General features: G+C 41.4%; 6 protein-coding genes and 1 long non-coding RNA gene across 22 annotated transcripts; 5 read left to right on the top strand and 2 right to left on the bottom strand.

The window, feature by feature from the left end:
• Nucleotides 1-70: 70 nt before the first annotated feature.
• Nucleotides 71-4751, bottom strand: LOC144207171 (uncharacterized). Of its 2 annotated transcripts, none has more exons than XM_077732470.1 (6): nt 3295-4751; nt 3131-3234; nt 2583-2970; nt 2357-2450; nt 2097-2254; nt 71-2013 (listed from the first exon to the last, which is right to left on the bottom strand). In XM_077732470.1, exons 1-6 carry the CDS (start codon nt 3943-3945, stop codon nt 1762-1764), a joined length of 1647 nt encoding a protein of 548 aa, XP_077588596.1. In that variant the 5' UTR covers nt 3946-4751; the 3' UTR covers nt 71-1761. The 2 variants fall into 2 exon arrangements, with proteins under 2 accessions (XP_077588596.1, XP_077588595.1); XM_077732469.1 differs by having other exon boundaries at nt 2097-2257; nt 3295-4750.
• rad9a (RAD9 checkpoint clamp component A) lies at nt 2459-7673 on the top strand. Its single transcript, XM_077732473.1, has 15 exons — nt 2459-2473; nt 4338-4443; nt 4517-4591; nt 5335-5374; nt 5476-5546; nt 5629-5702; nt 5776-5824; nt 5986-6100; nt 6190-6289; nt 6374-6480; nt 6579-6685; nt 6753-6817; nt 6895-6984; nt 7048-7255; nt 7360-7673. Exons 2-15 carry the CDS (start codon nt 4441-4443, stop codon nt 7465-7467), a joined length of 1212 nt encoding a protein of 403 aa, XP_077588599.1. The 5' UTR covers nt 2459-2473; nt 4338-4440; the 3' UTR covers nt 7468-7673.
• tbc1d10c (TBC1 domain family, member 10C) lies at nt 6815-11007 on the bottom strand. 3 transcript variants are annotated; one of them, XM_077732466.1, is made up of 10 exons: nt 10885-11007; nt 10631-10762; nt 10067-10169; nt 9876-9983; nt 9692-9798; nt 9506-9620; nt 9351-9416; nt 9074-9263; nt 8571-8734; nt 6815-8469 (listed from the first exon to the last, which is right to left on the bottom strand). In XM_077732466.1, the coding sequence occupies exons 2-10, from the start codon at nt 10756-10758 to the stop codon at nt 7759-7761; spliced, it is 1692 nt and encodes a 563-aa protein (XP_077588592.1). In that variant the 5' UTR covers nt 10759-10762; nt 10885-11007; the 3' UTR covers nt 6815-7758. The 3 variants fall into 3 exon arrangements, with proteins under 3 accessions (XP_077588592.1, XP_077588594.1, XP_077588593.1); XM_077732468.1 differs by having other exon boundaries at nt 10067-10166; XM_077732467.1 differs by lacking the exon at nt 10885-11007 and having other exon boundaries at nt 10631-10771.
• LOC144207181 (uncharacterized) lies at nt 8244-10513 on the top strand. Its single transcript, XR_013328596.1, has 4 exons — nt 8244-8480; nt 8640-8747; nt 9082-9847; nt 10324-10513. It is a non-coding gene; the product is annotated as an uncharacterized LOC144207181 (long non-coding RNA).
• Nucleotides 11008-11451: 444 nt separating the features above from the next.
• ndufs8b (NADH:ubiquinone oxidoreductase core subunit S8b) lies at nt 11452-14066 on the top strand. Of its 2 annotated transcripts, none has more exons than XM_077732478.1 (7): nt 11452-11557; nt 12515-12563; nt 12641-12700; nt 12770-12859; nt 13089-13261; nt 13347-13475; nt 13673-14066. In XM_077732478.1, the coding sequence occupies exons 1-7, from the start codon at nt 11519-11521 to the stop codon at nt 13802-13804; spliced, it is 672 nt and encodes a 223-aa protein (XP_077588604.1). In that variant the 5' UTR covers nt 11452-11518; the 3' UTR covers nt 13805-14066. The 2 variants fall into 2 exon arrangements, with proteins under 2 accessions (XP_077588604.1, XP_077588605.1); XM_077732479.1 differs by lacking the exon at nt 11452-11557 and adding an exon at nt 11581-11897.
• A 717-nt stretch (nt 14067-14783) lies between these two features.
• Nucleotides 14784-17613, top strand: ran (RAN, member RAS oncogene family). Of its 2 annotated transcripts, none has more exons than XM_077732480.1 (7): nt 14784-14936; nt 15869-15915; nt 16005-16089; nt 16529-16654; nt 16748-16935; nt 17007-17177; nt 17246-17613. In XM_077732480.1, exons 2-7 carry the CDS (start codon nt 15880-15882, stop codon nt 17288-17290), a joined length of 651 nt encoding a protein of 216 aa, XP_077588606.1. In that variant the 5' UTR covers nt 14784-14936; nt 15869-15879; the 3' UTR covers nt 17291-17613. The 2 variants fall into 2 exon arrangements, with proteins under 2 accessions (XP_077588606.1, XP_077588607.1); XM_077732481.1 differs by having other exon boundaries at nt 14926-15015.
• A 610-nt stretch (nt 17614-18223) lies between these two features.
• stx3b (syntaxin 3b) lies at nt 18224-27062 on the top strand. 11 transcript variants are annotated; one of them, XM_077732237.1, is made up of 12 exons: nt 18232-18678; nt 21201-21275; nt 21356-21455; nt 21662-21736; nt 21801-21871; nt 21940-22048; nt 22137-22210; nt 22816-22950; nt 23438-23548; nt 23763-23873; nt 26416-26496; nt 26563-27062. In XM_077732237.1, exons 1-11 carry the CDS (start codon nt 18649-18651, stop codon nt 26491-26493), a joined length of 969 nt encoding a protein of 322 aa, XP_077588363.1. In that variant the 5' UTR covers nt 18232-18648; the 3' UTR covers nt 26494-26496; nt 26563-27062. The 11 variants fall into 11 exon arrangements, 10 of the variants coding, with proteins under 10 accessions (XP_077588354.1, XP_077588353.1, XP_077588363.1 ...); XR_013328549.1 differs by lacking the exons at nt 26416-26496; nt 26563-27062 and adding exons at nt 23082-23170; nt 23270-23286 and having other exon boundaries at nt 18236-18678; nt 23438-23526; XM_077732233.1 differs by lacking the exon at nt 23438-23548 and having other exon boundaries at nt 26542-27062.
• The last annotated feature ends 244 nt before the right edge of the window (nt 27063-27306 follow it).

The raw sequence follows: 27306 nt of genomic DNA, 5'->3' as shown, positions 1-27306 counted from the left end.
GCATTGTGATGCTTTCACTTCAAATTGTGTTTATGGCACTTCTGTAGGCAGCATGCACATGTGTGTGTGCCTGACTTGGAGCACGATTAGTGGTCAGCGGGAGCGTTAATGGACTCGGGTAAGTTTCCTCTTGCCATGTGAAAAATCCCATTATCGCTCAAAGCTTTGCTCTGTTTATTTTGCACACTCAGAATTTCATTTCATTTCAGTTGCTAACCCGATTGCCTCTTCCCAACGCGGCCCGTGCGGAACCCGAATCCTTGGGCTTGGACCGAGCCAGTGCTTATTAGATGACTCGAAGAGGCTCTTTACGGCTGGGACCGAGAATGGAGGCCTCGGAGGATCGGCTGGCAATTAGCAGGCAGGCTTTATGCACTCGTTTGATGCCGCCGATCGATATCACGCGTGTAAGTGGAAAGCGTAAAGTACTCTTAAATTACCAAATGCTTTTTCATGATCGTTTGTGTTTACCTGGCTTGTGGGGATTGTGAGCTCATTTAATCGTTAGACTGACCCGGCAGGTGTTAATAGCGCCATTGGAGGTTGCTTCGGGAGGCGTGGCTTAAAATATCAATGAACCTCATAGTAGGACGACTTGGCGTTTGTTGAATTTGAATTCCAATCTCTTAGAGACGTCACTAATGGGGATTTGCCTCGTCTATTTAAGGAAATCTCGGGGTCCATCATTTACAATGTTATTCTTTTTTAGGAATTTTGTGAGGGGACATTCTGTGATTTTTTTTTTTGGCCTGTGTACACCCTGGAATGGTTGATGAGGCACGTCACATAAAGAACCAATTCTTTGGTATGCAGGCTTTTGGCCTGAGTACAAAGAGAAAAGCAAAAGAGCAACAGAGCAAGGGAAGGGCACAGAAAATGTCACAAGATGGTCAAAGGCGGCCTTCAAAACCAAATCCTGACAACTGCCATTGTCCAACACGACATGGACATTTATTATAAAGTTGGGCATTTTCCCAAGTCCCAAAAAATCTGGGTACAAATCGTGTCAATGAAGATAAGAAAACATTGCTATAACAAACAATACTTGAATTATCTCTACTACTCATCACATGGTCTGCCACTCCCGCAATGACACTTTTAAAACTGATAAAGCTTGAACTTCTGCTCTGAAACAACAACGTGTTTTCAAACGCTGATTCCGTTTGCAACGGCCAATTGAAGTGGAAGAACACATCCATTTAAAGTTTGGAGGGTTTGGGGGTTTTAATCACAAGAGAAAGTCAAATATTTCCGCATGCTTTTTGAAATAGGCTTCTTTCTTTTTGTTCTTCCAGTATTGTGAAGCAGCTCAAAAACAGTAAAACCTTGTTTATCGCGGTTAATAGGTTCAAAGACCTTCCGCAATAAGCGCATTTTTTAATGTTGTGTACTTAATATTAGTGTTTGGACTTTTAAAACCCTCTCTTCAATGGTGACTTGTTTTTTTTCCCCCTATTCCATCTTTGTATTATTGTTCCTACACTCAAAACTTTTCATGAGAAAAGTGTTGGTTTTTCCCCCTTTTTGTGTAGCATCACACCACTGCAAACAAAAGCACAATCACACAAATATTCCGAAGTAATACTGCCAGCTTCGATTCAAAAGGAAAATCCTCGAGAGGATGACGTGGCCAAAAATAACATCCCATTTTGTTGATCTCGTAACTTTTTCAAGGCGCCATTTTTGATGCAAATATTCCATTTGATCTTCTTAATCTTGTACAAGCAACGTGAAAAGTCCTATTTCAGTAGAACAAGTCATCTATGTATGCTTCCTGGCGGTGTTTTTCCTCTTCAGGGCCCGAATCCAGGCGGGTAGGGCAGGTCGGCGCGCCGGCGCCGCCTTGTCTTCCTCCACCGCCATGCGTTCCTTCTCTTCTTCCTCATCTGAACCAGAGCCCAGCACCGTCCCATTGTCCTCTTCCGAGTCCCAAGTGTCCAGCTCGGCTCGGATCGGCGGTATCTCCTGAACCGTCTCGGCGAAACGAACACGGCGATTGGCCTCCATTCGTCTCTGGAACGGAAAGACGTTGAGTCAAAAGAGAATGTGGCCCTCTAAATTGTCACACAAAGTACTGAATTGTCTGTCACACTCACCCTTTTGCTTTCCTGTGAGGAATCTATACTCGGGAACGTGGGGTGTCGGAGGACGCTCCGGAGAGGGGGAGCGCCAGGAGAAAACTTGGAGGATGGACACCCCAGGATGGGCACCATGTTCTCCTCTGCCTTGCCCGACACGTGGTTGTTTGCCGACTCTTTTAGAAGCAAAAAATTGCATTGAACCACCTATGTTTATGGTATTCTTCATGCTTATCGTTTTTTTAAAAATGCTTTCTGATTTATGTTTAGATTCTGACCTTGTCTGTTTTGCGTCCAGTTCTCGGCCGAGTGATGTTGTCTCTTTCTGTTGAGTCTGCTGCTTGGCGGGGAATCGTCCAGAATGTCTGCACGCTGCAAGCCATACCGTAAATCAAGTAAGTAAGTCAACACTCTACTTTGGCAGTGTCAAAGTCGCTTCATAATAGCTTCGTCTCACCCACACACACAAAAAAAGCTAGTTTGAAAAGTGAAGGGTTCTCTCACCTCGACGTTGGAATTTCTCGGTGGCCAAAATGCACTGTCCTTCATTGGCTCGTGGGATTGGCTTTGACCTTGTTCCATTGGCTGAAACCCATCAGCTTCTTCCGTATCTGCTTCCGGAAGATCCTTGTTGCCGGGAAAGTTATAAAGTGGCAACGACTCGCCACCTCTGAAGCTCCACCCCCTGTTCAAACTTTCCGAGTGGTGGGCCGCAAAAGCAGACGGCCCGTTAAGAGTTGCCCGTGGCGTCATGTCCGGGCCGTTCGAAGTCTTTTCTGCTATTGTGTGGTTGGTTGAGGCAGTGTTCAGAAACTTGGCCCACTCTTGACCCGAGATAATCTCATCCAACAAGCTGACGGTACCGAAGCCAAACGGAAAGTTCTCGCTGGATCTGAAAAGACAGAACTCCAAATTCACAGCTTGCAATTAACGCCGTCACAAAAACAAAGAATTCAGAGACTTTTTTTGTACTTTAAAAGTAGGAAACATTTGACGTATTTTTCTTCAGTCTGCAACATTCGAATCTAGTCCTAACAAAGAGTGATTTTTACCCCATGAATGCATCAATGTTGTCGTCCTCTAACGGCGTCTTTGGGTTTTCTCTCTCTTCTCCGTCTTGTTTTAAGGTGTCGACAAGACGGCTTTGCGCGGAAATCTAAGAATAATATCAGATTTGAGTCTCCCGAGGAGAAATGAGCCACTTTGCATCACTTACCTGCTTGGTCCAATCCTCCGTGGACTCTCTTTCCTTTTTGTGAGACCTTTCGACCCATCTTTCCTTGAGTTTCTGCGTCCATCTCTTTGCTTTGCTTTCAGAAAAGCGTTGTTTCCTCTTGGTCGAGCTTTTCTGAGGGACCATTTGCATGTCTTTCCATTTGGACATATTTTCAAATCCATTTCCCACATGGAATGTGGAATGACTTTCTGAGAAACGGCTGCTCCCCCAATACCAGTCCTGATCATTCAGTTTGAAGCCACCCTCCGATTCTTGCTTTCCAGTTGTCACGTCCTTTTTTGCCAAGGTATCGGTCCCCTCCGAGTAAGGGATAGAACTCTCCAAGGGCACCACTACAGTCGTGTGACTGTCGTCTTTTGGGAAGGAAAAATGACCTCTGTATTGTCCAAAGCTGTGAACTGGCTTAAGTCCCTCAATAACTTTTGGGCTAAATTTGCCATCCGCTAAAGCAGGCGCTTGGGATCTTTTTGCAGGACCGTCCAACACGTAGCCATTTGTAAGAACGTCCTTTTCTATTTCTTGACGGGGGGATTCACCCGGATGCTTGTATGTGAGCCTCTCGCGTCCAGGTTGGATTTTCAGTCTCTCCAACATGGACTGCAGTAAAGCCTGACTGTCTGGCTGAGACATTTAGTTGCAAAACAGTGGCTCTAAAAAAAAATCTGAACTAATTATGATGCACTAAATTAGAATGTGGCTTTAAAGAATGCAGTTAAAAATAAACCTCTTTTTTATGACACATTGGTCAAAAGAATCGACAATTTTAGGGACCTTCCAGTCAGTTCCCATGATTTTTCTCACCTAATGCAAGGGTATATATCCTCTTCTTGATTTATAATAGTATGTCCATATTTCCTCAAGTGAGAGTATTTCGTCCAATGTAATGCCATCTTGTTTGTGATTTATTTTCCTGGTTGTCCCAAACATTGGCAGAATTATCAGCTCGATGAGGTCTAGTTTATGGAGATTCTTCTTTCTCTACCCGTGTCTTTCTTCGATTAATTTGTTATTATTATTTGCAGTTGTTCCGTTCGAGGAGACGTCCATGTCAGATGTGATGGGCGGACAGACGCTGCGCAGCAATGTTCGGCGAAACAGCAAAGCAGACTTACAAGAAAGACCAGTATGGTGAGATAATTGTGCCCTGATAGCAACTCTCTTTCCTTCTCTCTATTGATATTCCTTTCCATGCTTTTCATAGTGTCATGGCAGTGATGGAGAAAACATCAAGTGCAGCATCTGCTTCACTTTTATGAATGTACATACCATACCAGTGGTAAGTGAATTTAAGGGTTATCTGTGCAGAATTTTCAAATAGTTATTTTTATGATAAAAATGAGATATAAAGCTCCACCACTCGGTACACAAATACTAACAACAAACAGACACAAATAATAGATAAATGATAACAATAACAAAAATAAATAAGTAAATAAGTAGTCAACACAATAAGTCGTCCATATCTAGTCAATATAAAAAGGAGTGGTATCTGATACTGATTGACTTTGCAACATCAAAAGTTGTCCTTCATACCTAGATTTTCAAAATGTATTCTCAATTTGAACCGTTAATACGGTTAATGATTTCGACATTATGGGGATGGTGGATTATTTGCATTTCAGTCTTGAATATGTGGATACAAAAAATGTAAATAAACATCACATATATATAGATAGCTAGATGCGCCAATGCGTTCGCTGAGTACGTGAGTATAGTATATCAGAGATGCATTCAATTAACTATACGGTACTTGTACGCATGCGTAAAATACGCCCCTTCATCCAACCTCGTCTTTCGGATTGGACCATATTGCGGAAGTGTTTTTTTGTCGCGGGGTAAACAACGATGCACACGGTGAAGTTATAGCTTTTTCACTTTTGACTGTTGTTTAATACATTGAAAAACGTAGAATGACAACCCTATATGGAATACATTCGCTTTCTGTGCAAATGAGTGCTGTTCCTCCTTAGCAGATAGTTGTTTTTGTTGCGAATTGCAAGTTAAATTCTGTCATTCCAGTTTAAAATGGACTGCGTTGTGACCGGCGGAATGGTAAAAGGTGAGTCCCCCCCCCCCCCCCCCCCCCCCCTAACAGTTTTGTGCTCTGCTTTAATCATGTTAAAAAGTTACAGTTACCTTCTTCGTTTATGTCCTATTGAGTGCTGGCCAAAGCTATCCAGTCCTTGTCCAGAATTGGTGACGAGCTCTACATTGAGCCCCAGAACGATGGGGTAAGCTTAATATTGATGGACCCTTTCGAGTTCAAATCACTGGTTATTTCTATTAAGGATGTCTGCTTGTTTGTTTTTGTAGTTAGCACTGCGGTCTGTCAACTCCTCGCGGTCAGCTTACGGTTGCTTCCAGTTTACGCCACTCTTCTTTAGCAGGTAAGATTCAGTTACATTCACGTTGACGTGTCATATTCTGTGACTTTTTGTGTTTCTCATCTCATTTGGGCAGGTATACCACTCCCAACGGGAAGACCTTCCGCTGTAAGATGGCGATAAAGGTGTGTTCAGTTCAAGGTTTAAATATCTGGAACTCCAGTTAAAATTCTTATTTTTTTTCTCAAAAAAGTGACATTCTTAATGTGCTGTAGATTTGACACCCCTGTGCAAAATCAATGTTTTTATGTGTGTATTTATGTCACCTGAATATGAAAACATCTAGAGCGTGCAGGCAGTTTTCAAGTCGCTTTCTTCTCTGGATAAGACGGTGGAAAAGTGTCACATCACGCTGGACGAGAAGAAAGATCGCCTGACCTTCGTGCTCCATTGCAAACATGGTATTTGCACAGTCACGCCACTTCCGCCAGCGGCTGGCGTCACTTCATGTTCATCCATTTTTTTCCTTCCCCGTTTTTGTGATCCACAGGCCTCTTGAAGACTCGCAACCTTTCGTTCCAGGACAGCGAGAGCTTACAGGCGGTGTTCGACAAGGACGCTTGTGGGAACGTATTTCGAGCCGATTCAAGGTTTTTTTACGCTCGCCTGTTCTTCCCTGAATTTGAACATTGTCGTGAAATTCACTTTCTGCCAATATATCTTGCGTTTCTCAGGTTACTGGTGGATACGGTGGCGCATTTCCCGCCTTCTCTGGAGGAAGTGACTCTTTCGGTTAGCGACCAACGAATGTGGCTCCGCAGTCACGTGGACGAGGACTCGGGTGACTTGCAAAGTTTTTACCACACTATTAAAAAAAAAACATTGAAAATGGACTCACTTTACACTGCTGTTGCGCTTTTTTTTCTTTCTCCTCCTCAGCGCAGTCCAAGGCCACGCTAACAGAACTCTTTTTAACTCCGGAGGAATTTAAGCATTTTGCCGTCGGGACTCAGACCAGCATCACCTTCTGTCTCAAGGAGCTACGGGTGGGAATTCAAGACATTTCATTTGAAGCCCAAAGCCTTGATGACATTGCATTTCTCTCCCCCGCAGGGTTTGCTACCTTTTGCCGAGACTGTCGGTATCCCTATTTCCATATATTTTGATGAGCCGGGAAGGTATGCTTATTCACTCCACAAACTGTGTTCACGCTTTTTTATTCATTGGTCTATTTTTTTTTCAATTTCTTTACTAGCCCATTGGTGCTCTCTGTATCAGACAGCGTGGTGGAAGGAAACTTTGTGCTGGCCACACTTTTGGAGGAGAACACAAATCAGACAAGAAGGTAACAAAAAATAACCAAAAAAAGCATGATTCTGCAAGGTAAACATTCTTTGATTTGGGTCAGACGACACAGTCCCCCCGCACCCCTACCCGACGACTTTCTGAACGACGACATGGACTCCTACCTCATCGCCATGGATACCAGTATGGTCCCGGGTCCGCCGGCAGCGGAACCCGTCGAACCAAAACGGAATTCGACGACGAGGCTGCGCACTGAAGAGACGGGCAAAGAGGAAGAAACTGCCGAAAAAGATGGACCACCGAATAAGAAGGTTTTTTTTTTTACCTTTCCTCTGTAAACATAGTGGCTTGAGTTAAGTGGTTTGTGATCATTTTTTTTTTAATTGCCAGTCAAAACTGTTTTGTTCCGTCGCAGTTCCGGGCGCTGTTGTTCGGGGCGGTGCTTCCCGCATGGTCTCAGATGAGCACCCAGCCGGTGAGCAACCAGGAAGTGCTCGCCAGTGACAGCGAGGACGAAACTTGACTGACTCTTGGAAAATGATTTGTTCGTTTTCCACCTTTTGGTTGGACATTTTTTCTTTTTGCTCACACAGTGTAAATTCATCCTATTTTTCTATTAATAACTGTTTTTTTTAAATCATGTTGAGACATATTTTTCTTGGAATAAACTCAACAAAGGAAGCAAAAGTTTATTGATTATGGTATAAAGCACCTGAGTTTCTCCACACAAGTCACAGGCTGCCATTGACGATGCAAGATGTCCAAAGACTCCATTTTCTCTTCAACTACTGTAGATTGGACGTCACTGGATGGATTAAAAGTAAGCTTCTGCATAAGAAGGAGATTTCATGCACTCCTTTTCCACTTGAAAACTTTTCCCCCTTGTTTGTGGTTTCCTGCTTTCCTTTTCTTTCTTCGTCTTGGTCACCCTTTCCCCCTCTCTGCCCCTCTTTTCCGTCTCGCGCCGCCACCAGCGCTTCTTCTCCTCAGAGTTGGCCCTCTCCTCTTCAAGCCGCGTGCCCGCCACATCGCTAAAATCCTCGATCAAGATGGTGGGGACTTGGATTCTGTAGCCAGACGCCTTGTGCAAAACACCCACGCGGCCAGCAGGTATATCTTTTGTTTGCAAGGCATTTGAGGGTTCGCCGTCACGGGGGTTTTGATCGAAGGGATCTTTTCCGAGTACCGACTGCATGTTGAGCTCATAGCAACTCGGCCAATCGTTTGTCCCCGATGAGCAGTGCCTGGCAAGGCCAGCCCGTGCGCTGACCCCGCCTCCTTTTCTCCATCTCTGCAACGGAGAAGGCGACGGCGACAGACAGGAGGATGAGCGGGCCAGCGGCGCAGACGGGTCTCCCATCTTTCTCTCCTCATCGTCCACCGGAGCCCTCTCCCACGCCAGTCGATACCCGTGGCAACGACCCCTGGGGTCGAAAGCGGACGCGGGTCTGTCTTTTCTCCACTTTGCCAGCGCCTTCGCCGTGTGTTTATCCAAATCGGCGTACGAGAGTGGAACGGCACACACCTGTGATCAAGGTATGATGGAATGTACCAAATCACATGCCAAAGCGTTTGTGAAAATTGGTCACGTTGACACGCCTGCACGTTGTAGTATATGGCCAATACCTCCGCTACGAAGGCGCTGTTGTCGTCCTCTTTGTTGAGCACATGGCTGACGTCTCTGAGTTTTTGCAGCGTCTCCATTTGGCCCCGACACCGCTTCCTCTGCTCGGCCCGACCCAGAACGCGGCGCACCAGCACCACCGCTACCTGTAGAAGTACGCGCACCCCTTTGGGTGACAGGTAGGGGTTAATCTTGTCGTCATAACAATGTTACAGTATTTCACAAATGGTCGCTGTTTCCTTTGCTCATTTTTTTTGTGAGGTAAGGGGGGGGGGGTGTGGCTGATAAGATTTTCCTCGCGGCCCCCCTTCCTACTGTAGGGGAGGATGCCGACTGAAATACTTTCACAATGAAATAACACAATTATTCATTTAAAAATGATTTTATCCAGGGTCCACACCCTCAACTAACAAACCAATAAGAACATACATATTGAGACACACATGCGACCTGCATATTGTAATATACAAATGTAATATTCAACATTGGACATCATGTTACTTACCATTGCAGAAAAACAAGTCCCACACCCGGAGGAGAGCCTCGAAAGGCAGCTGGCGTGCAAACAAACACATCAGCCAGTCGGTGGCAAACATGAGCGGCTCCACTTGGTGCCGCTGCATGTGTTTGTGCACGGACGGGCAAGTCTTCTTCAGAACCCGGGTCAACACGGTCGTATCGAACAAGACTCCTTCCTGCACCACACAATGCACTTCAATCATCACTTGCCTTCCTAAACATAGATCGAGGGAAAAAAAGCCCTTGAAATTGAACACACTCACCAGTAAGGGGCTATAGTAGCCAGGCAGGTAGCGCTCGCTAATCTGGACCAAACACCAGAAGGCCTCCTGCCAAACTCAGAAAGTCGGCATCCATGAAAAGAGATTAGAATGCCATTTTTGAAGTTTGACGCATACGTTTAGGGAATTCGGACTACCTCTGCCGGCATGTTCATCAGGAGAACAGCGGCCACCGGCCCTTGTGCTTGACAGTAGCCTTCTTCTGGTTTGTATTGGGTGTAGGCTTTTAACACCCGGAACAAATCTTGCTGCCTATACACATGAAGTTAACCACTATTTTGTCTTTCTTTTTTGACAATTTCAGGGAAGAAAAGATCCCATACCCGTGCCCGTCTTTGGAGAGGAACATCTCGTGGAAAGGAAATTGGCGGTCCAAATCTCTGTGGATGACGTCCACCCACTTGCGCAGAGCCACCCGCGTTTCGAGGGACTGACGTGGAAGACGAGCGGTCGAGTGATCCGCAGCGTAGAGCCAGATGGTAGTTATTTTTATTTTTTTAAACATACCTGGAGAAGGTGTTTGTTGTGTTTCATCCTGTTGGTGGCGCCGCACAGCAGAGGCCAACACTTGGCTCGAAGCGATGTGGGAATGCCTTTCTGACATTGCACTTTGACCTGTGCACATGTCGCATGTGGTTCTAAACACAGAGGTTTCTTGCAGAAGTGCGGATGAGCGGGTGTCAATCAATCACACACACCATATTAGACGTCTTTAATAAGATGCTTTGCCATTGGTCCATGATGTTGATCCATTTGGCTTCCCTCCGCCTGACTTGTTGAGGATTTGGGCTCACAATCCTGCTGTAAATATGCAAATGAGGATTTGACTTTCCTCACAAAATAACACGAGAGATGATAATCAGTTGTTTCAGTGCTCACGACACTGATGTGAATGACTGCAATTTTTCACGAGGCTGGATATGACATAGACATGCTAGCGATACTTTCATTACAGAAGCGCTCCAAAAGCAAGACAGGAAACAGGAAAACCACAGCGGGGGCCTGAGATAGATAGCTTCATGGTAACAGGTGAGCTTGTAATCAGTGTGGCATATAAAGACAAATGCACAATACAGCTTGGAATCAAAAAGTGTTGCATTCAAGTTCAACAAAGTCCAAAGAAGTGTATTAGGGTATTCTGTGTACTGGTGGCCCGCTAGAGACTGAAGTTATGTTGGGAAAAATGATATAATGATAGAATGAATGAAAATGACCCAACTTTTATTCTTAGGCTACACATCACGAAAGGGAGAATTGCTCACCGAGATTGGGATCCACTGGGAACTATGAAGCCAAAGCGGTCTGTCTCCAGTTCAGGACTGACCTCCGATCCAGAATGGTCCTCATCACTGACCCTCTTTAAATCCGTACAACTCGATGGCTTCAGCATTTCACTGGAAGATGAGAAGAGACTGATTTCAACCTGCATAGCATTTCTAAAGCAACTCAATATTGGTGAGTTTAAATTGCACACAACATACATTTATTTTCAAAAAAAAAAAATGATAATAATTACCTTCTTGCATATCGTGCCTGTTTCTTCAATGAAAATAACAGAACTGAAGGTATGTGAGATTCTGTAGTAGTGTTAGCAATAAACAACTTCCTCTTTGACGCCACCCCCTTTTTTCTGCTGCCATCTCCCACTGTTACTGACGCATGATGTTGTCCACTTCTCTCTAACCGAACCATGTGGACATTTATGGAAAAGAAGCGATTCTGGGGGAGGCATAGTGACCGCCGGAAAATGACATGTTATGACATCAGCGTGAATAGCAAATGCACTACTATTAACTTTACAAAAAGTTCTGCACTTCAACCCATAATTGGGAAAGGAACAATGTGCCAATAGAAACCATTGGTTTTTTTTCAACGTATATTAATGTTTTTTAATTAGCTTTTCTCCTATTTATTTATTTTCCCCTTTTTATTTTTTTTGTTTTTAACCTTTCTCACTGATTTATTATGAGTTTTGTGTATCCATTTTATTTGTTTTCGTGTATTGCTGAATTGTTATGATGGGAACCACCTTAAATGATGGTGTTTAAAATTGGGCTTTCCCTATTATGATTACTACGCATTATTTTTCAGGTCAGGGATGAAACACAAATGACCGAGGGGCCCCTAATGCATCTCAGCCTTTACAGCGCATGACAATTAGCGGCGTCGCAGTTGGAAAGACAGCAGAGGTAAGACTCTTCAAAGGTCAACATAAGCAACATGCTAGTTCGCGTTCGTTTCCCCCAAAGGTCAATTTACAGTTGTGACGACTGACTGACAACCTCTCTTTTAAGCTACAAATACGAAGGGAGCACATTGTGTTTTGGAAGTGTCCTCTCGTTTGCTAAGTTAGCTTGTGCTAGCCTGCGAGATTTCAAATTTGGGAATGACTCGTGCATGTGTTATCAAACGCCGGAGGGAGATTCGTAACAACAGATCTCTATCCTAGTGGTGGAATGCCCAAGATGAATTATTGATTTCACCGAGCGAGGGTGGACAAGGACGTGCGGACGATTGTTCAAATTGGATGTGCGTTTATAATATTCCATGACGGTAGTTTTTGATTGCTAGAGTGTAAGCTTAGTGACAAAATATGATGAAGTGAGGTTTAAATGGATTATACCTTTTTAATGTGACAAATTGATCTCTCTCAGGATCGTGTATTTTACTTAATGCTCTTGAAAATAATAGGTGAATGTTCGTCTATCCTTTTCCCCATCATAACTTCGTACCTTGAATGTATCACAATATTGATGTTACACCATGTATTGCCAACAGAGGGCTCCAAAACAAAGGTTACTTTAGTAGGAAGTTCTGGTTTTACTTTGTAAAACACATACATTCTTCTTCCAGGAGCCTCCCCCAGCTATTAAAATAAAATGCCGTCATGTAGATGTTGAGCCCTTGCATTATTGAATAAACAGGGCATCTGGATTAATAGGATCAATGTGTACACAAATAATATAACAATACATTCAGGTGGATATTTTTCATTATAATGATTGCTTTTGCTACAGTGCTAACAGGTTAATAGGATTTCCATTCATACCATTGAGAATGAAAAACATTGAGGTGTTTTGAGGTATGACTTGGCAAATTACAACTGCATCTCAAGTCTTGAGGGAATTATTCCAAATACTTTTCAGATGTCTGCATCACTGGGGCTGCGTCTTCTCTACTGCTCCTCCCGGCCAGGTAGTACCTACTCAATACTTAAGTACAATATATGGATGTGATATATTTAACAGAAAAAAATGTTCTTTTTTTTGCAGCCACTTTGGGAGGCACCATTGTACGTCCCTTGAGTGTCAGCGTGCAGCGGAGTGGCTTTAGTGAGTCCTTGAATCGACTAGTTGATGAATATTACTTATCTGTATTGAACATTTTTTTCAAAATTTCAGAATATGTAAATGCCACGGAGCAGCAGAATGATCTCAAGTCCATCACTGACCGTGCCGCGACAACGTTGCTATGGACAGAACTCTTCAGAGGTGTTGTAAAATAATTAACTCACTATAAACCACATTTCTGCCTTTGAGAGGAATGAATGTATGTCCCAAGTTTTTTTAATTAATATGTAAGCAATTTAAAGGAAAAAAAGATTGTTCCAAGTACAACAAAATCAAATTATTCTGGAATCATCATTTTTAGTACTGTTAGCAAATACATAGATAGCATCGCGCTATATCATGGACACATTTCTTATCCCCCTTTGTTCAGGATTGGGCATGACCATGAGTTACCTGTTCCGCGAACCAGCCACCATCAACTATCCCTTTGAGAAGGGCCCCCTTTCGCCTCGCTTCCGGGGGGAGCACGCCCTCCGCCGCTACCCCAGTGGAGAGGAACGCTGCATCGCTTGCAAGCTGTGCGAAGCAATCTGCCCCGCTCAGGTCAGCACCATGGCGCCGTTTTCTCCCCGTATTTTTTTCCGTTTTGAGTTTGAATCCATAATTCCTTATTCCTACAAAATAAAAGGCCATTACCATTGAGGCGGAGACTCGAGCCGACGGCAGCAGAAGGACCACACGCTACGACATTGATATGACCAAGTGCATATATTGTGGCTTCTGCCAGGAAGCATGCCCTGTGGATGCCATTGTTGAGGTGGGTGGATTTGAAAAAAACATAATTCATATGAAAATATAAATTCAAAAATAATTTTCCACGCAAGTGAAAATTAGCTTGTTAGATGGTGTTTGATTTTAGTGAAGTAAGAATTTTCAATGAAATATCATGACGACATTTGAATGTTTTATAATTTTGTGTTTTATTTTAATACATGCATTATCCTTCTGTTGCAGGGTCCCAACTTTGAATTTTCTACAGAGACACATGAGGAGCTCTTGTACAATAAGGAAAAGCTGCTCAACAATGGGGACAAATGGGAGGCTGAGATCGCTGCTAACATTCAAGCAGATTACCTGTACAGGTAGATTGAAGGGGCGGAGCTGCCTGGCTAAACTGTCTCTATTGGTCACACCGTTAAAAGATCATTTAACCTCACAATTATGTCATATGTGAGGAATCAAGTCTTACAGTATGTCTGGTTTGTAACCTAAACGGTATCTACACATGTTCAGCTCCATAAATCAGTCATTATATTTGTATTTGAGCCAGGGCTTTAAGGCAGCACTTTGTTTTTGTTTTTCTTCATGCCAGGAAAATCTTGAAATAAAGTAGGTTTTCAAAAATTTCTCTACAGGATTTTTTTTTTTTGCTACAAATCTCAAAATGGGTTTCCTTAATTACGAATGAACTTGACTACGAGCAGTGGCATAATGTATGACAACCAAGCATTTTAACTCATCAGTTGATAGTGATTATGCTGGACATCCAAGACATTTTAATTGGGATGGGAAAATAAAACTGGACCAGTTTAAATGTCTAATTGGAGCTCTTTGTTTTTGGCCATAACCAGTGTATTGGTTTTTCATGTATTATTATTTGTTTTATCACTTTTTGCCTTAGCATTCCATTATTTTACATTTTATTCATTAATAATTTGATTTGATTACCTACATGTGAACAAATTCCAACACTTTAATGCCAAATGTCAATATTGTGGACTATATGACCCCAAATATGATGTTCTGGGATATTTTTTTTCTTTTTGATAAATATATAAACATAGTTTATTGTTGTTTAAATTAACACTATCTACAGTAAACTACACTCCATGAATCTTGTCATTACTGTACCTGTAATTGGTCATTAAAATAAATAAAAATGATAGATATATTAAAATTAAATACATACACACTCGCGTGTGCTTTGGAATAAGCAAAAGATCGTAGAAGAGTTGCCGTATAGTCTTTTCTCCCCAAACATCACAAAGAAGACACGTTGAAACGTGACTTGAAGCGGCCGACTTTTAAGCATGAAATCATAGCGGAAGGGGGCACAAAATAGGCTGACGTCACAACAAATGTTGCAAGCTACGTTTGGAGGGAGATTTTGCCGCTGCGCTGGTCACATGATAAGGGCGGAAACTGACTATTTCGACGTCCACGCCGATTCTCCCGCGTACGCAGCCATTTACTCTTTCCTCGCCCCGCAGCGTCGCTGGTGAGTCCGCCGTCTCCTTCCCGCGTGGTCCTGTCCTCTTTTCGCCATTTCGCGCAAACCTTTTCCATTTCACAACTCTGTAAGTTTAAATGTGCTCTTTTAACACGGTCGTGGCCTCGTCTGGTGTCCTCGCCTACGCCGGCTGAAACCATTTAGGTGGCCATTTGTCTAGCTAGCACCGTTAGCATGTTAGCTCGTCGTAAAGAAAGAATGGCGCCCATGCTGCGTGCTAACCGGATTGCCAGTTAGACTTTTTCCCGTGTTAGCGCGGCCTCCCTCGCCTAAACTTCTCAAGTTTTATCAAGTATCTCAGGACAAAAGTCCATTCGTCCACGGTGGATATTGCCGTGTGAGCTGTTTTGCGCAGAAAAAGCGCTTCGTCGCGGTACTAGTTAGTTCTCGTCTAGTTCAATTGTTCATCAAATCGGAGGGCTGACAATTAAAATGTGCTTGGCAATGAGATTCCTTTTCATTGTTTGTTTTTCCTACAAGGTGTTTTGAAATATTAATGAATGTACGATTAAGTGCGCATGTCGGCCATTTAGCTAGGCTATCATGGAACATACTCGAACTGGTCGCCGTAGCGTGCTAAGTTCGGTACTACAAAGCATTTTTTTTAAATTTGGGTGGGGGATCCAGCTATTAGTCTTTATTATTTCCATGTTATTGACGGTGATAGACGTCTGTTCCATCTAGTTTAAGGCATGGCAGTGAATCATCAGTACCAGCACCTCCCTGTTAACATGGAGTGGACGTCTATAGTCGTCATTGGCACACAAAAATGACTCCTTCTTTCCAGTCCAAAGAAATTGGACGTCTTTTGCACCCACTGAGCTAAACTAACTGTACAATGTGTGATCTAGCATTGTTATGCTAATATGGGGATCTTTTTGAGGACCATTGTGCAAATCATCCTGCCTTTTTTTAAACAGTTTTTGCAGACATGTCTCAGGACGATTCCGCAGCCGCTATATTTAAGGTAAGCCATTTTCTGCCCATACCAAAAATTCATTTTTTTCCACATGTAATCAAAAGTTAATCCCATTTCAATTTGTGATCTTTTGTCAGCTTGTGCTGGTTGGAGATGGAGGTACTGGCAAAACAACTTTTGTGAAGAGACATCTTACTGGAGAGTTTGAAAAGAAATATGTTGGTAAGTCACTTTTTTGTGTAATAACAGAATCAAAGAAAATAATTTGTTCATTTTCTGAACTTGTTGATTCAGAATAGTTCTGCTTTTAGAATACATGGGTTTAATTTATCATATTTGTAAATAAATTGACAAATCAACAGATTAATTGGTGCATTATAAGAAAAGTATGATAATTACCCCTACATTGTTAGTTGTGGTGACCATTTATGTTGAAACCATTATTAAGAGTTTTTGATTTGAAACTGCTTTTTTTTCACTTTGCAAAAAATGCTTATTGTAGAAGTGCTTTGTGTAAAAAGCTTGAAACTACTACAGCAAAATGGCCAAAACGGTCCCCCATTTTTATTTATTACTGCATTGCACAAAGACAATGTTACCCGAATAGAATTTGGAGATTAGTGGATAATGTCTGTATTTAATTGTTCTTTTGTACCCAAAGCTACTCTGGGAGTGGAGGTGCACCCACTGGTTTTTCACACCAACAGAGGAGCCATCAAGTTTAACGTATGGGACACTGCTGGTCAGGAGAAGTTTGGTGGTCTGAGAGATGGCTATTATATTCAAGGTGACTGTCCACCCTACCCATTCTTTTAATTTTTTTGATGAAAATGTCATCCCAAGCTTGTTTTGAAGCCAAGCCAACAATTTGTTTCCTCAGCCCAGTGTGCCATCATCATGTTTGACGTCACCTCGCGAGTCACTTACAAAAATGTGCCCAACTGGCATCGTGACTTGGTGCGCGTGTGTGAAAACATTCCCATTGTGCTCTGCGGTAACAAGGTGGACATCAAAGATAGGAAAGTCAAAGCCAAAAACATCGTCTTTCACCGCAAGAAGAACCTGCAGGTAATGTACTTGTTCACTTTGTGCAAAGGCCATGTTTTTATATTTTATTTTAATTGCTCTTTTTTTTGCAGTACTATGACATTTCTGCCAAGAGTAACTACAACTTTGAGAAGCCCTTCCTGTGGCTCGCGAAAAAATTAGCCGGAGACCCCAACATGGAGTTTGTGGAAATGCCCGCTCTCGCTCCCCCAGAAGTTGCAATGGATCCAGTCATGGCTGCTAAATATGAGGCGGAGCTTCACGTAAGTTGAATATGCCGATGCCTAGTCTAAAATGCAATTATGTTGATTGTTCTATTCTTTTTCTAAAGGTTGCGGCGCAAACGGCACTCCCAGAGGAAGAGGATGACCTCTAACGTGTTCCCAGAATCCCTTTCCTCGCCCCTGTCCTTCGCTGTGGAAGTCAACTTGTTGGAATTTTTCCCCCGTAACTGTAAAACCATTCAGATTTTTTTATTTTTGGAATTATTTTTGTTTTAAAACTCGGTAAATAAAAAAACAACAGACCCTTGGCAAAAGTTGCAGATCAATTTCACTGTATAGACACCATCCACATTAGTGTTAGCATGAAAACATGCTTCTCTTTGAGCACCATCCACTGCACTTAGCCAGCTTGCAATGCTGTTGTACGGTGTGTTGGTAGCACTACAATAGTTTGAATAAAGAGGTTCTCAAAACATGTTACGTTTATTTTGATTTTTTTTTTTTTGCTCTGTTGGGGGGGGGGGGGTGTCGTTGACGTGTAGCTTTTCAATGCTATGTAGATGCCCAGGGTTGTTACAAAAGCTTTGTGAGTTAAATGAACTTGTTTTGGTAAAGAAATAAGAGGAATTTTCAATGTTAATTTCCAGCCTGATGCCGTGATTAAAAAAATAAAACGAAACAACAATACAATTGAAAGCGTCTTCATTCAATTGCCCACCAGGGGTCAGTCAAGTGTAGAATTTGGCAACCAATCTTTTTTTTTATTACATAATGGTTTTATGACCACTATAGAGCACCAGGATACCCACTAATATGGATTTAGGAGTGCAGTTTGTATTGAGCAAATTATGGGTAGCTTTTGCCACATGCATACTACAAGTGTTTGGCAGAGGAAGTTCATGTTGTGTCTTTTATGTCCTCAATTTATTGATAAATGTAACCTGGTGTTTTATTCTCTGTATCAAATTGACACGTAACCAGTCGATAACTAATGAAACAAAAGACGACTGTCGAGTTACGGATGTGAAAGTGCGTCGTCCCACAACACCTGAACGCACCGGCAGCGCAGGTGACTGTGGGTGTGGCTTCATTGTGCTCTGGGATTCATATCTGCGCACGCGCGAGCCTGAAAGTGCGTTTTAGAATGATTACCGCCGGTGGCCAGTGGAGACAGATTATACCGCTCTACACAACTGTTGTTTTAATCCCTTGAGCGAGGAGATTTAGACAGGAGAAAGCACTGGCTTCAAACCCAGCTGCCATATTGTATGGAAAAACGACGAGGGGACTACAGTTTGGAGGAAAAAGTACTCCCCCCCCCAACAACCGTCTCAGGAGTTTTTGAGGGGTTTCAATTCGCCTTCAAGGCCACGGACGGTGGGTTTCATGTCGGACAGCTAGTGGCTTCGCCGACCGGCTGAGAACTGAAACCGAGCCGAGTGTTCTCTATTTCCTTTTTTTTTTTTTTAATTATTTGTTATTTCGACGTGTTCTTTCTGCACACTCGAAGATGAAGGACCGATTGGAGCAATTGAGAGCGGTGAGTCCGGAGAATGCAACATTTCAATGATAAGAAGCTTTATTGTACTTCACTGCCCATAAAACTGCCTTATTCGAGTGAAATCAGCGTAAATGAAAACACAAGTTGAAACTTTGACGCTTTTCGTCTAATGTTAAATTCAACTAACATAATAAAAGCGTGGAATGCGCCATGTAGCCGAAATTAAATTGTAAATACTATACTATTGATTGATTTCTGGTTATCAATTAGCACGTGACATGATCTGGCAACATGCTATATAGCTTAATCTTCCGTGTTTAGGTTATCTAATTAACTCCTGTCATTAGTAAGTAATTAAACACACCATGTTACGTTTAATTGGTCTTCACTTGACCTGCCCTCATGATGTTAAAACATGATTAAATGCTGCTTCCTCTTAAATTCAAGTTAGCAAAGGCTGACTTCCACATTACCCACGACGAAAACACATCAAAGTGAGCTCGAATATGCTTTTTTAAAAGCATTGTTCACATTGACACTTTAAATATTAGTGAGTAAATTGTAGGATTCAATAAAATAAGGGGTGAGGCCATAATATTATTGTGTGGTGTAGCAATTTGGGATGTGTTGCCATAGTTACAGCCAAGTGCTGGCTAAATATTTGTTGTTTGAAGTAGTTAGTGTGATATCACCTCAGGCTGCTGTCTCCCACAGCTGGCCATTTTTACAGGAAAACGTGAAGCAAATTGTCCCTGAAGCATGCTGGGAAGTTTATTGCTTGGAACTTATAGCCATCATCATTATATTGTTTTTTTTAGGATAGTGTATTGCCACCGCGTAACCTCGACTCCGTTTTAACCCATTAGTATTTTTCCCTAATAATTCAACATTTGAGATTTTCTACATATCACCTTAAAATAATCCACTAAGTCAATTTAATGCAACACCAAAAAAAGCAAAATAAGGTTTTTAATATTTCCATTTTTGTTTTACATGTGAAATTACATATTTTAAGAGTCTGGCAATATATGAATAAGGGCTAAACTCCATTGAAGAATCCCAACGTAGGAGCTTTTTATTGTCACACATTTTTGTACTCTCAAATTCATTCTGCTTTATGCGCGTTATTCCTTTCCTGAATTGATATTGCTGAGTAAAGGGCTGTGAAAGGAAGTGAGCACTTGCTCTTATCAAAGTGGTTTACGCCTGTGAATGTTTTTCTTGGGAGTTTCATATTCTGTAAGTGGCTAGCTGAGGTAGCAGGGCAATGGAAAACCCTCCCACTCCCACTAAAGTCAAATATCCAAGCTGCATTTGCAATCCAAATTAGAGTTTAAGAGTACCATCTCTCATGTGAGTACACATACCGGATATCTACAGTATTTTCCGGACTATAAATCGCACTTTTTCCATGGTTTGGCTGGGTTTCTGGGAGTTTTAGTCCAACTCCTTTTTCATTGTCTGTGAAATTCAAAAGATTGCTGATATATTTTATTTTATAAATATATATTTGTTTCCTCTTGATTGTGAATACTTGGGCTAATACGACTTAGTCTGCAAAATATGCTACTTTATGGCATATTGCGTTTTGTTTTCTTGTATTGACATAAATGTTGTTGGTTCAAATTGGGTTGAGCTCCTCTACTTTGGCCATGCAATTCATCAACGTTGCTTAGAGATGTGTGTGTTCAACCTGCTGTGCCATCTGTGTTTACTGACCTTGTGACTGTTTTTTTAAGCGTGTAAGATGTTTGGTTGGTGTAATCAGGGTCAGACTGCTGGAAAGCTCCGAACAAGGAGCCAGCTCCTTCCATGTTGTCTCAACAAAATAATTGAACTGCATAGGACAATGATTGTCCTAATTCTCTTAATCTAGTCTCTAGAATTAGTTTGATTGATAGTTCGATTAGCAATAGTTTTTGAATCATTGTGCTGGCTCTGCAAAGTAGTTTAGAGATGTAATACATAGCAATCTGCAAAAGTGATTTTTTAGTTTAGTATGGACATGGGCTCTTATTTTAATATGGATTTGGATTTTATTTATTTTTTTCCCATAAATGCACTTGTGACATTTTTACGTGAAAACACACATTCACTCGCTCACTCACACATACATAGAAGTAGGAAATAGGTTTTCAAACTTCCTCATTTTGCAAACTAAATTTGGTGTTAAATAAGTGTTTCTGTGTACATTGGACGTGTTAGGAGTTACTCTAGCCTTAGGTTACTTTGCTCAATGGCAACGCTGACTTTTACTGGGAGATCTGAATTCTGATTATATGTACGTCTTGAAGAAAAGCTGACTGTTGTGCCATTTTTACAAAGAAAACAACATTTAAACACAGCCTTTAAATACACCACAACAATGCATTACGTGCACATGGTGATAAATTAAATACAGATTTTTTGGGGGCGCTGAAATGACAAGTTTGACAAATTTCTTAAACGTACTCTCGGGGCAACAACAACAAAAACAATCTTGATGCTTAGATGTCTACTATTAATATATTCTGTTAAGTGTAGTATTTTTTTCACACACTTGCTCTTGTTTTGCTGTCCAGACGTGCAATCAAGATGACGACGAAGTGGAGATCGCAATGGACAATGCGGCCTTTATGGATGAATTCTTCACTCAGGTGAATTTTTAAAGTGGATTTTTTTCCCCCTCATTTTATACGTCGTGCTTTCATTTCTGGGATTTTTTTGTACACATCAGATCGAGGACATCCGAAACAGCATTGAGAAGATTGACGAAAATGTCGCTGAGGTCAAGAAGCTTTTCTCAGTCATTCTCTCCGCTCCCACGTCAGACCAGAGTAAGAATTTTTTTTATTTTGCTTATACTTTCCTCTTGAATATTAAATGCAATATCTTTTTGCTTTTCTGTTTACAAACTTAGTTCATTTTCTCTTTTTTGGGCACCCTGATGCTAAAAAAATATTTGTGATTGTAATGGAAGATATTGAGATCAATTTTAGTCGATTGTGCTTTTAAGTAGCAAAAACGTGTTTTTTCTTTTCAGAAACGCAGGATGATTTGGAGGCCATCACCAATGATATCAAGAAAATGGCAAACAACGCAAGAAACAAACTCAAGAGTCAGTTTACCACTTTCACAATTCTTACCGTATTCTATATTTTTTATTTATTAATTCCCTGCAGCTATTGAGAGGAACCTGGAATCCGAAGAACAGGAGAGGGTGTCGGCTGACATGCGCATACGGAAATCACAGGTACTGTCAAGTGCGCGGGGCTTTGAACGGTCAATTACTTCTCCTAATTTATTTTGGCGTTCTCCCAGCATGCAGTTCTGTCTAGGAAGTTTGTGGAGGTCATGACAAAGTATAACGAAGCCCAGGTGGACTTCAGGGAGAGGAGCAAAGGACGTATTCAGAGACAGTTAGAAATCAGTGAGTCAAGCCCAAAATTCTGGCACAAATGTGACGGGGAAAATGCCTTGGTTTTGTTTGGAACAATTGGACGGCTAATTTTCACCAGCCGGCAAGGCCACGACAGACGAGGAGCTGGAGGAAATGTTGGAGAGCGGCAACGCCGCCGTGTTTACTGCAGGGGTGAGTACGCCCATCATGTGATGTCGCACTTTGACTTGCTCCTTAACTCTTTCTTTCCGCCTCATTAAAAGGCAAAATTAAGCGGTTAATGTTTAGCTTTTAGTCTCGTGAGCTCAAAAGTCGCTTCCTATTGAGTCTTGCCAGAAGATATGTACGATTATATAGGCTCATTTGTATCCTAATTCTATTAGACATATTATCAAGTTTGATTCTCTTAGAGTACAAGACAAATCATGAAGTTAACTACTCATGAAATTCTGTTTGCACATTTTTTCACTCAACTTTTATTTTGCTACAATCTTTATTTTTTGAACTGACTCTATTCGGGTGGAATATTCTCCCTTGTAGATTAGAAACTTTAATCATCCCATATTTGGGAAAATACCATTGTCACAATAGCAAGAGGGTGAGAATACAGACACAGGAAAAGACATTTTAGACATAGATGAATAGGTAAGTAAATAAATAAGCATGTTGCTCAAATACATAGAATATAAATATATATTGTAAGGGGTCAAGCTATGGTTGTGACTTCATGAAGTATTTGAGGAGGCATTTGGAGTAAAAAAAATGGAAGCAGTGATGAAAATGCTATGCTTTTGCAGATTGTGGACTCCGGCATTTCCAAACAAGCCCTGAGTGAGATCGAAGCCCGACACAAAGACATCGTCCGCCTGGAAAGTAGCATCAAGGAGCTGCACGACATGTTCGTAGACATCGCCATGCTGGTGGAAAACCAGGTACGCTCGCCCCAAATCCAATTCATCGCCCTCCCGTTATCCATCCGTTCGTTGGTGACCTCCCTGACTACTTTTCTAATTCTCACGCCGCGCTCTGACTTGGGGTCTCCCTCCCCTTCTGTCTTTTCCAGCGCCGTGCTTGCTATTTTGCCCTCATTTTCTTTCACCGTCTTTTACCAACCATCCCTCCATTTGTGAGTCCACGGGAAAAAAACACTTAGTAAGACGCTCGGCATCAGATTAGCTTTCACGCTAGTCACCTGATTCTTTGTACATAAATGACACATGATCTATATTTGCTTACACCATGCTTTCTGAGGACAATTCTCTATTGAGGTAAGGCTCGTATAAAGTAGTCGCTGTGCTCTTTGAACCGTAACTTTTCTTTCTTTGAATATAAAATGGATACAAATGTGGGAAAAATATTTAGAATGTCTCATTTGCATTGAAGAAACTCTAAGTCACTTGTTTTTTGTTTTTTTTCCAGGGCGACATAGTAGACAACATAGAGCAGAATGTTTCCAAATCAGTGGACCACATCATGGTTGCTAAAGAGCAGACCAAAAAAGCTATAAGGTACCAGACCAAAGCACGCAAGGTAATGCCACTCTGCCAACTGATAATCACTATGGCTTCCTCTTGTGTTTTTCCTCTTACTTATTCTACACAAACACACACACACACACACACACACGTGCCCACCATTTTTCCTTCCATTCATTTCCACGCGCCCCTTCGAATGTCTTTTTTTTTTTTTAAATGAACAAATGATTTTTTTTTGCGACCGCTTTGGCCACGGTGCGCCACGAAAGGGCGGGATGATTGACCGGATTGAGAGCAACATGGACCAATCGGTGGGCTTCGTGGAGAGAGCCGTGGCCGACACTAAGAAAGCCGCAAAGTTTCAGCAGGAGGCTCGACGCGTGAGTTACCGATGGAGTGGCTCCCATTCTCTCTCATATGCATGGAACTCGTTTTTGATCAAACTGTACAGCTCGACAATTGAATGTTTATTCAGCCCTCCCCATCAAAAGGGATTGGACTTCTTGTAAAAAGGGGAAGGAGCAAAATAAGCAAACACAACAAAATGCTGACTTGACTAAGCCGGTTAATTCCTTTTGTAAAGGTTATTTTAGCCATTGTTGGTAGCAAAGGAATTGCAAAATCTAAAACTCGATAGTGTTACATTTGCTGTACTTGTTAGCATCCCTTGATTTCTAACTCGACTTGCCTGACATCCTGTCAGTGCGAGAACGTGCAAAATAAGCAAATTCCTGTGAAAACATGCCTATGGGAGATCAGGCCCAGTGCTCGTTGTGATCCCGCTTGTTCCTTGTGGTACCCCGACCCGAACAGAACCCGACCAAACATATCCGTAAACACACTCTCACACTCACACATGACTATCCTCTTGTCTATACTTTTCTTTCTTTTGTCTTTTTAAAGAAATTGTTGTCATTTGTGAATGTGTCACCACATTGGTGATATTTACGTATCCATGTTATTGCAGATTTTGACTGAAAATGCAACATGTATTTATGCTTGTTAGCATAATCTATCAAAATTATATTGATCATCTTGTCATCCAATGGGGGGGGGGGGGTTGGGTGATACTATTAATGATTTTGAAATTATAATTGAATTAAATGCCTAAAAGATATTTTTGATCACAATCTTTGATGCAAATAATTACATTTTTTGGGGTAAAAAAGCCAAACTGTACAATAATAGGAGTACAATCAGTCAGTCATTCTTTTCCACTTTTAAGGACATCAGAGCAGAAATGAAGGCAGGGTTTTTTTAGTATTTATTTCAGGATTTGGAGACTCGTATATTTACGACCTATACCCTTCACCAAATAAAAAAAAAAACATAGAATACGAAAGGCAGCAGTGGTCGTGCTGGCTAGCATTGCGCGATGGAAAGTGTCTGTAAAAGGCCAATTATTTATGTGTACTTCCCAACAGAGATTGATGCAAGTAGTGCTGATTGTTCTGGTCTTGCTGGCCCTGCTAGCTCTCGTAATCGGGTTGTCTGTGGGCTTGACGCGCAGCTGACGCCGTGTTTGAGTAAGACGATTGCTAAGGGTGAGTAACTCGGGAGCAAATGACCTCCTCTTCTTCACAAAGGCTTTGTTTGGGCCTTCTTTGGACAAGAGTTTTTCACCAAGGCTTTGTGTGTACACGACTTACTGTCAGGTGTTTGTGGTGTGGCGCTTGTGGGCGGGTGCCTCTTTTTCACCTCCATTATTCAAAAGTAAAAACAAACAAACCCTGTTTTATGCTCCCCAATGGTCCTAAATCTTCTTCTCCCTCTTTGTAGAAGATGGTCGTTATCGGTGTCATCGTAGCGGTGATTGTTGTCATCCTGCTCGCCATCATCCTCTCACAGACTCTATAGCAGGATCTGGCTCATCATCATCATCATTCTCATCATACTCATCATTCTCATCCTCATCTTCACTCCATCAGCCCCTTGTGCAAAAACCAAAGGAAAGACTTTTATTGCAGCTGTACCGTATGTAAATTTTATTCATAATATTGTTCCACATCTGGAGGAAGATCAAGTGAATGTGAAGCTAAAGGGATTTTCACCTTGACTCTCATGGTGAGAGACCCCAAGGTTGTCCCACTCTGATGGGAAATGACTTTTAATGAACTAAATGATCCCGTCTTCTCAAACCATACCCAGATCAGCTTTTTATTATTATTTTTTATCATAACTTTTATGAGCCTTTGACACATTTCACAATGTACCCGAAATGTTAAGGTTCTTGGGAGTTTTAGCACTTTCACTTTAAGCCCCGTTGTCAATTTTCCATGAATTGTCAGGATGACCTTTTTGTTTGTTGCCAATCTCTTAAAAAAAACTGAAGATGGCACAACAATCAAGCACACCCAAAATGGAAGAAAAGGTTATATGAACTAATTCTAACTTTGATTTTTTAAGGGCTATCTGTCCTCAATTCCCTCCACCAGTGCCAATAGTATTTCAAATCTTTGTCAATTTACTTGTTAATGAATGTCTTGCTAATAAAGTTGCACCCACATGAGAGACATTTCAAACTTTGATTGGTGACTACCTGTCACCTTTTTATTGAAAATATTTTAGTCATAATCAACATTTAACATAACCCATCAAATATACTTTTTATTGCATTCATTCAAAAAGTCCAAATTGTTAACATGGATCTGATCCATTTTATTTTCATGCATATTTAAGCCATTTTTGAATAAATGTAGGTAACTGCTGGTTCCTTGGATGCCCCATTTGGATCACCTTTTTAAGGCTAAGTACTGTGATGTAGGTAGGTCACTTTATTTTTTCTGTACTGTGATTGGTCACCACACACACACACACACACACACACACACACAGACTTATTCCCTTGATTCTCCTTATTCCCAGTCAATGTGCAAATTGTAATTATCTGTACAAATAATTATTTTCTGTCCGTGTCTGCAGAAAAAGATGATGATAACTTTGTGCTGTGCCATCATTGGAATCGTGGTCTTCTCCTATCTCTACAGCTTCTTCTCATAAGAGGTATTATGCATCAATATTCAACACCATATTTATTTTAAATAACAGATCTCTGTTGTTTTGATTCAGAGGATTTCCTTCAAACATTTCTCACCCTGCTTGAAATGAGTGGATCCAATAGGTTTTAAGTGTCCATTCCTGGTCTGAGCCCCCCAACCTCCTTAAATATGTTGTGTGACTCCGTTTTCTTGCTGTATGAATCAGAATGTGATGTTTTTAACTGTTTTTTGCCGCTGTACACTGCCCCCTAGTGTTTACAAATGTGATCCCACATGTCAAATTGTCAGGAATATTTTCTGCACAATACAAAATTAGGGGATTAATTTTCTCCCGTGTAAGGATTTAAAAATCCAGATTACAAATTGACAGCTAAAAGTATTATTTTAAGAGTTGTTCGTTGTCACAAATGTTATGAATTGTGTGTGATGGTGTTGTGCGTGTGTGCGTGCGCTCAAAATGCGTGTAATTCTATTTTTGATCTTTTTTTTTTTGCCATAAATTGTCATTCACTCCCCGGCTGCTTGTCCACCCAGAGAATCTTATGTAATAAATGATAACTGTTCGTTGTATCAGGTGGTGGGTGTGTGTCGTTCCTCCGATTTACCCTATTAACTAATACTTTTATTCATAATATTCCATAAATAGAAAACATGCGAATAATCAATAATAATAAAATACCCCCCTTTAAATGTCTAAAACTGACGATGACCAAAAATGCTTTTTAAATTTAAAAAAAATCTAATCCTAGTTTAAAAAAAAACATTGGCCACGCCCAATGAAATGAATTTAATGTAGATGAGAACATCGTTGCAA

The sequence above is a fragment of the Stigmatopora nigra genome, chromosome 14, assembly GCF_051989575.1.
Source record: "Stigmatopora nigra isolate UIUO_SnigA chromosome 14, RoL_Snig_1.1, whole genome shotgun sequence".
Taxonomy (NCBI): domain Eukaryota; kingdom Metazoa; phylum Chordata; class Actinopteri; order Syngnathiformes; family Syngnathidae; genus Stigmatopora; species Stigmatopora nigra.
The sequence above is the reverse complement of the archived record's forward strand: the minus strand, read 5'-3'. Positions and strand labels throughout refer to the sequence as shown.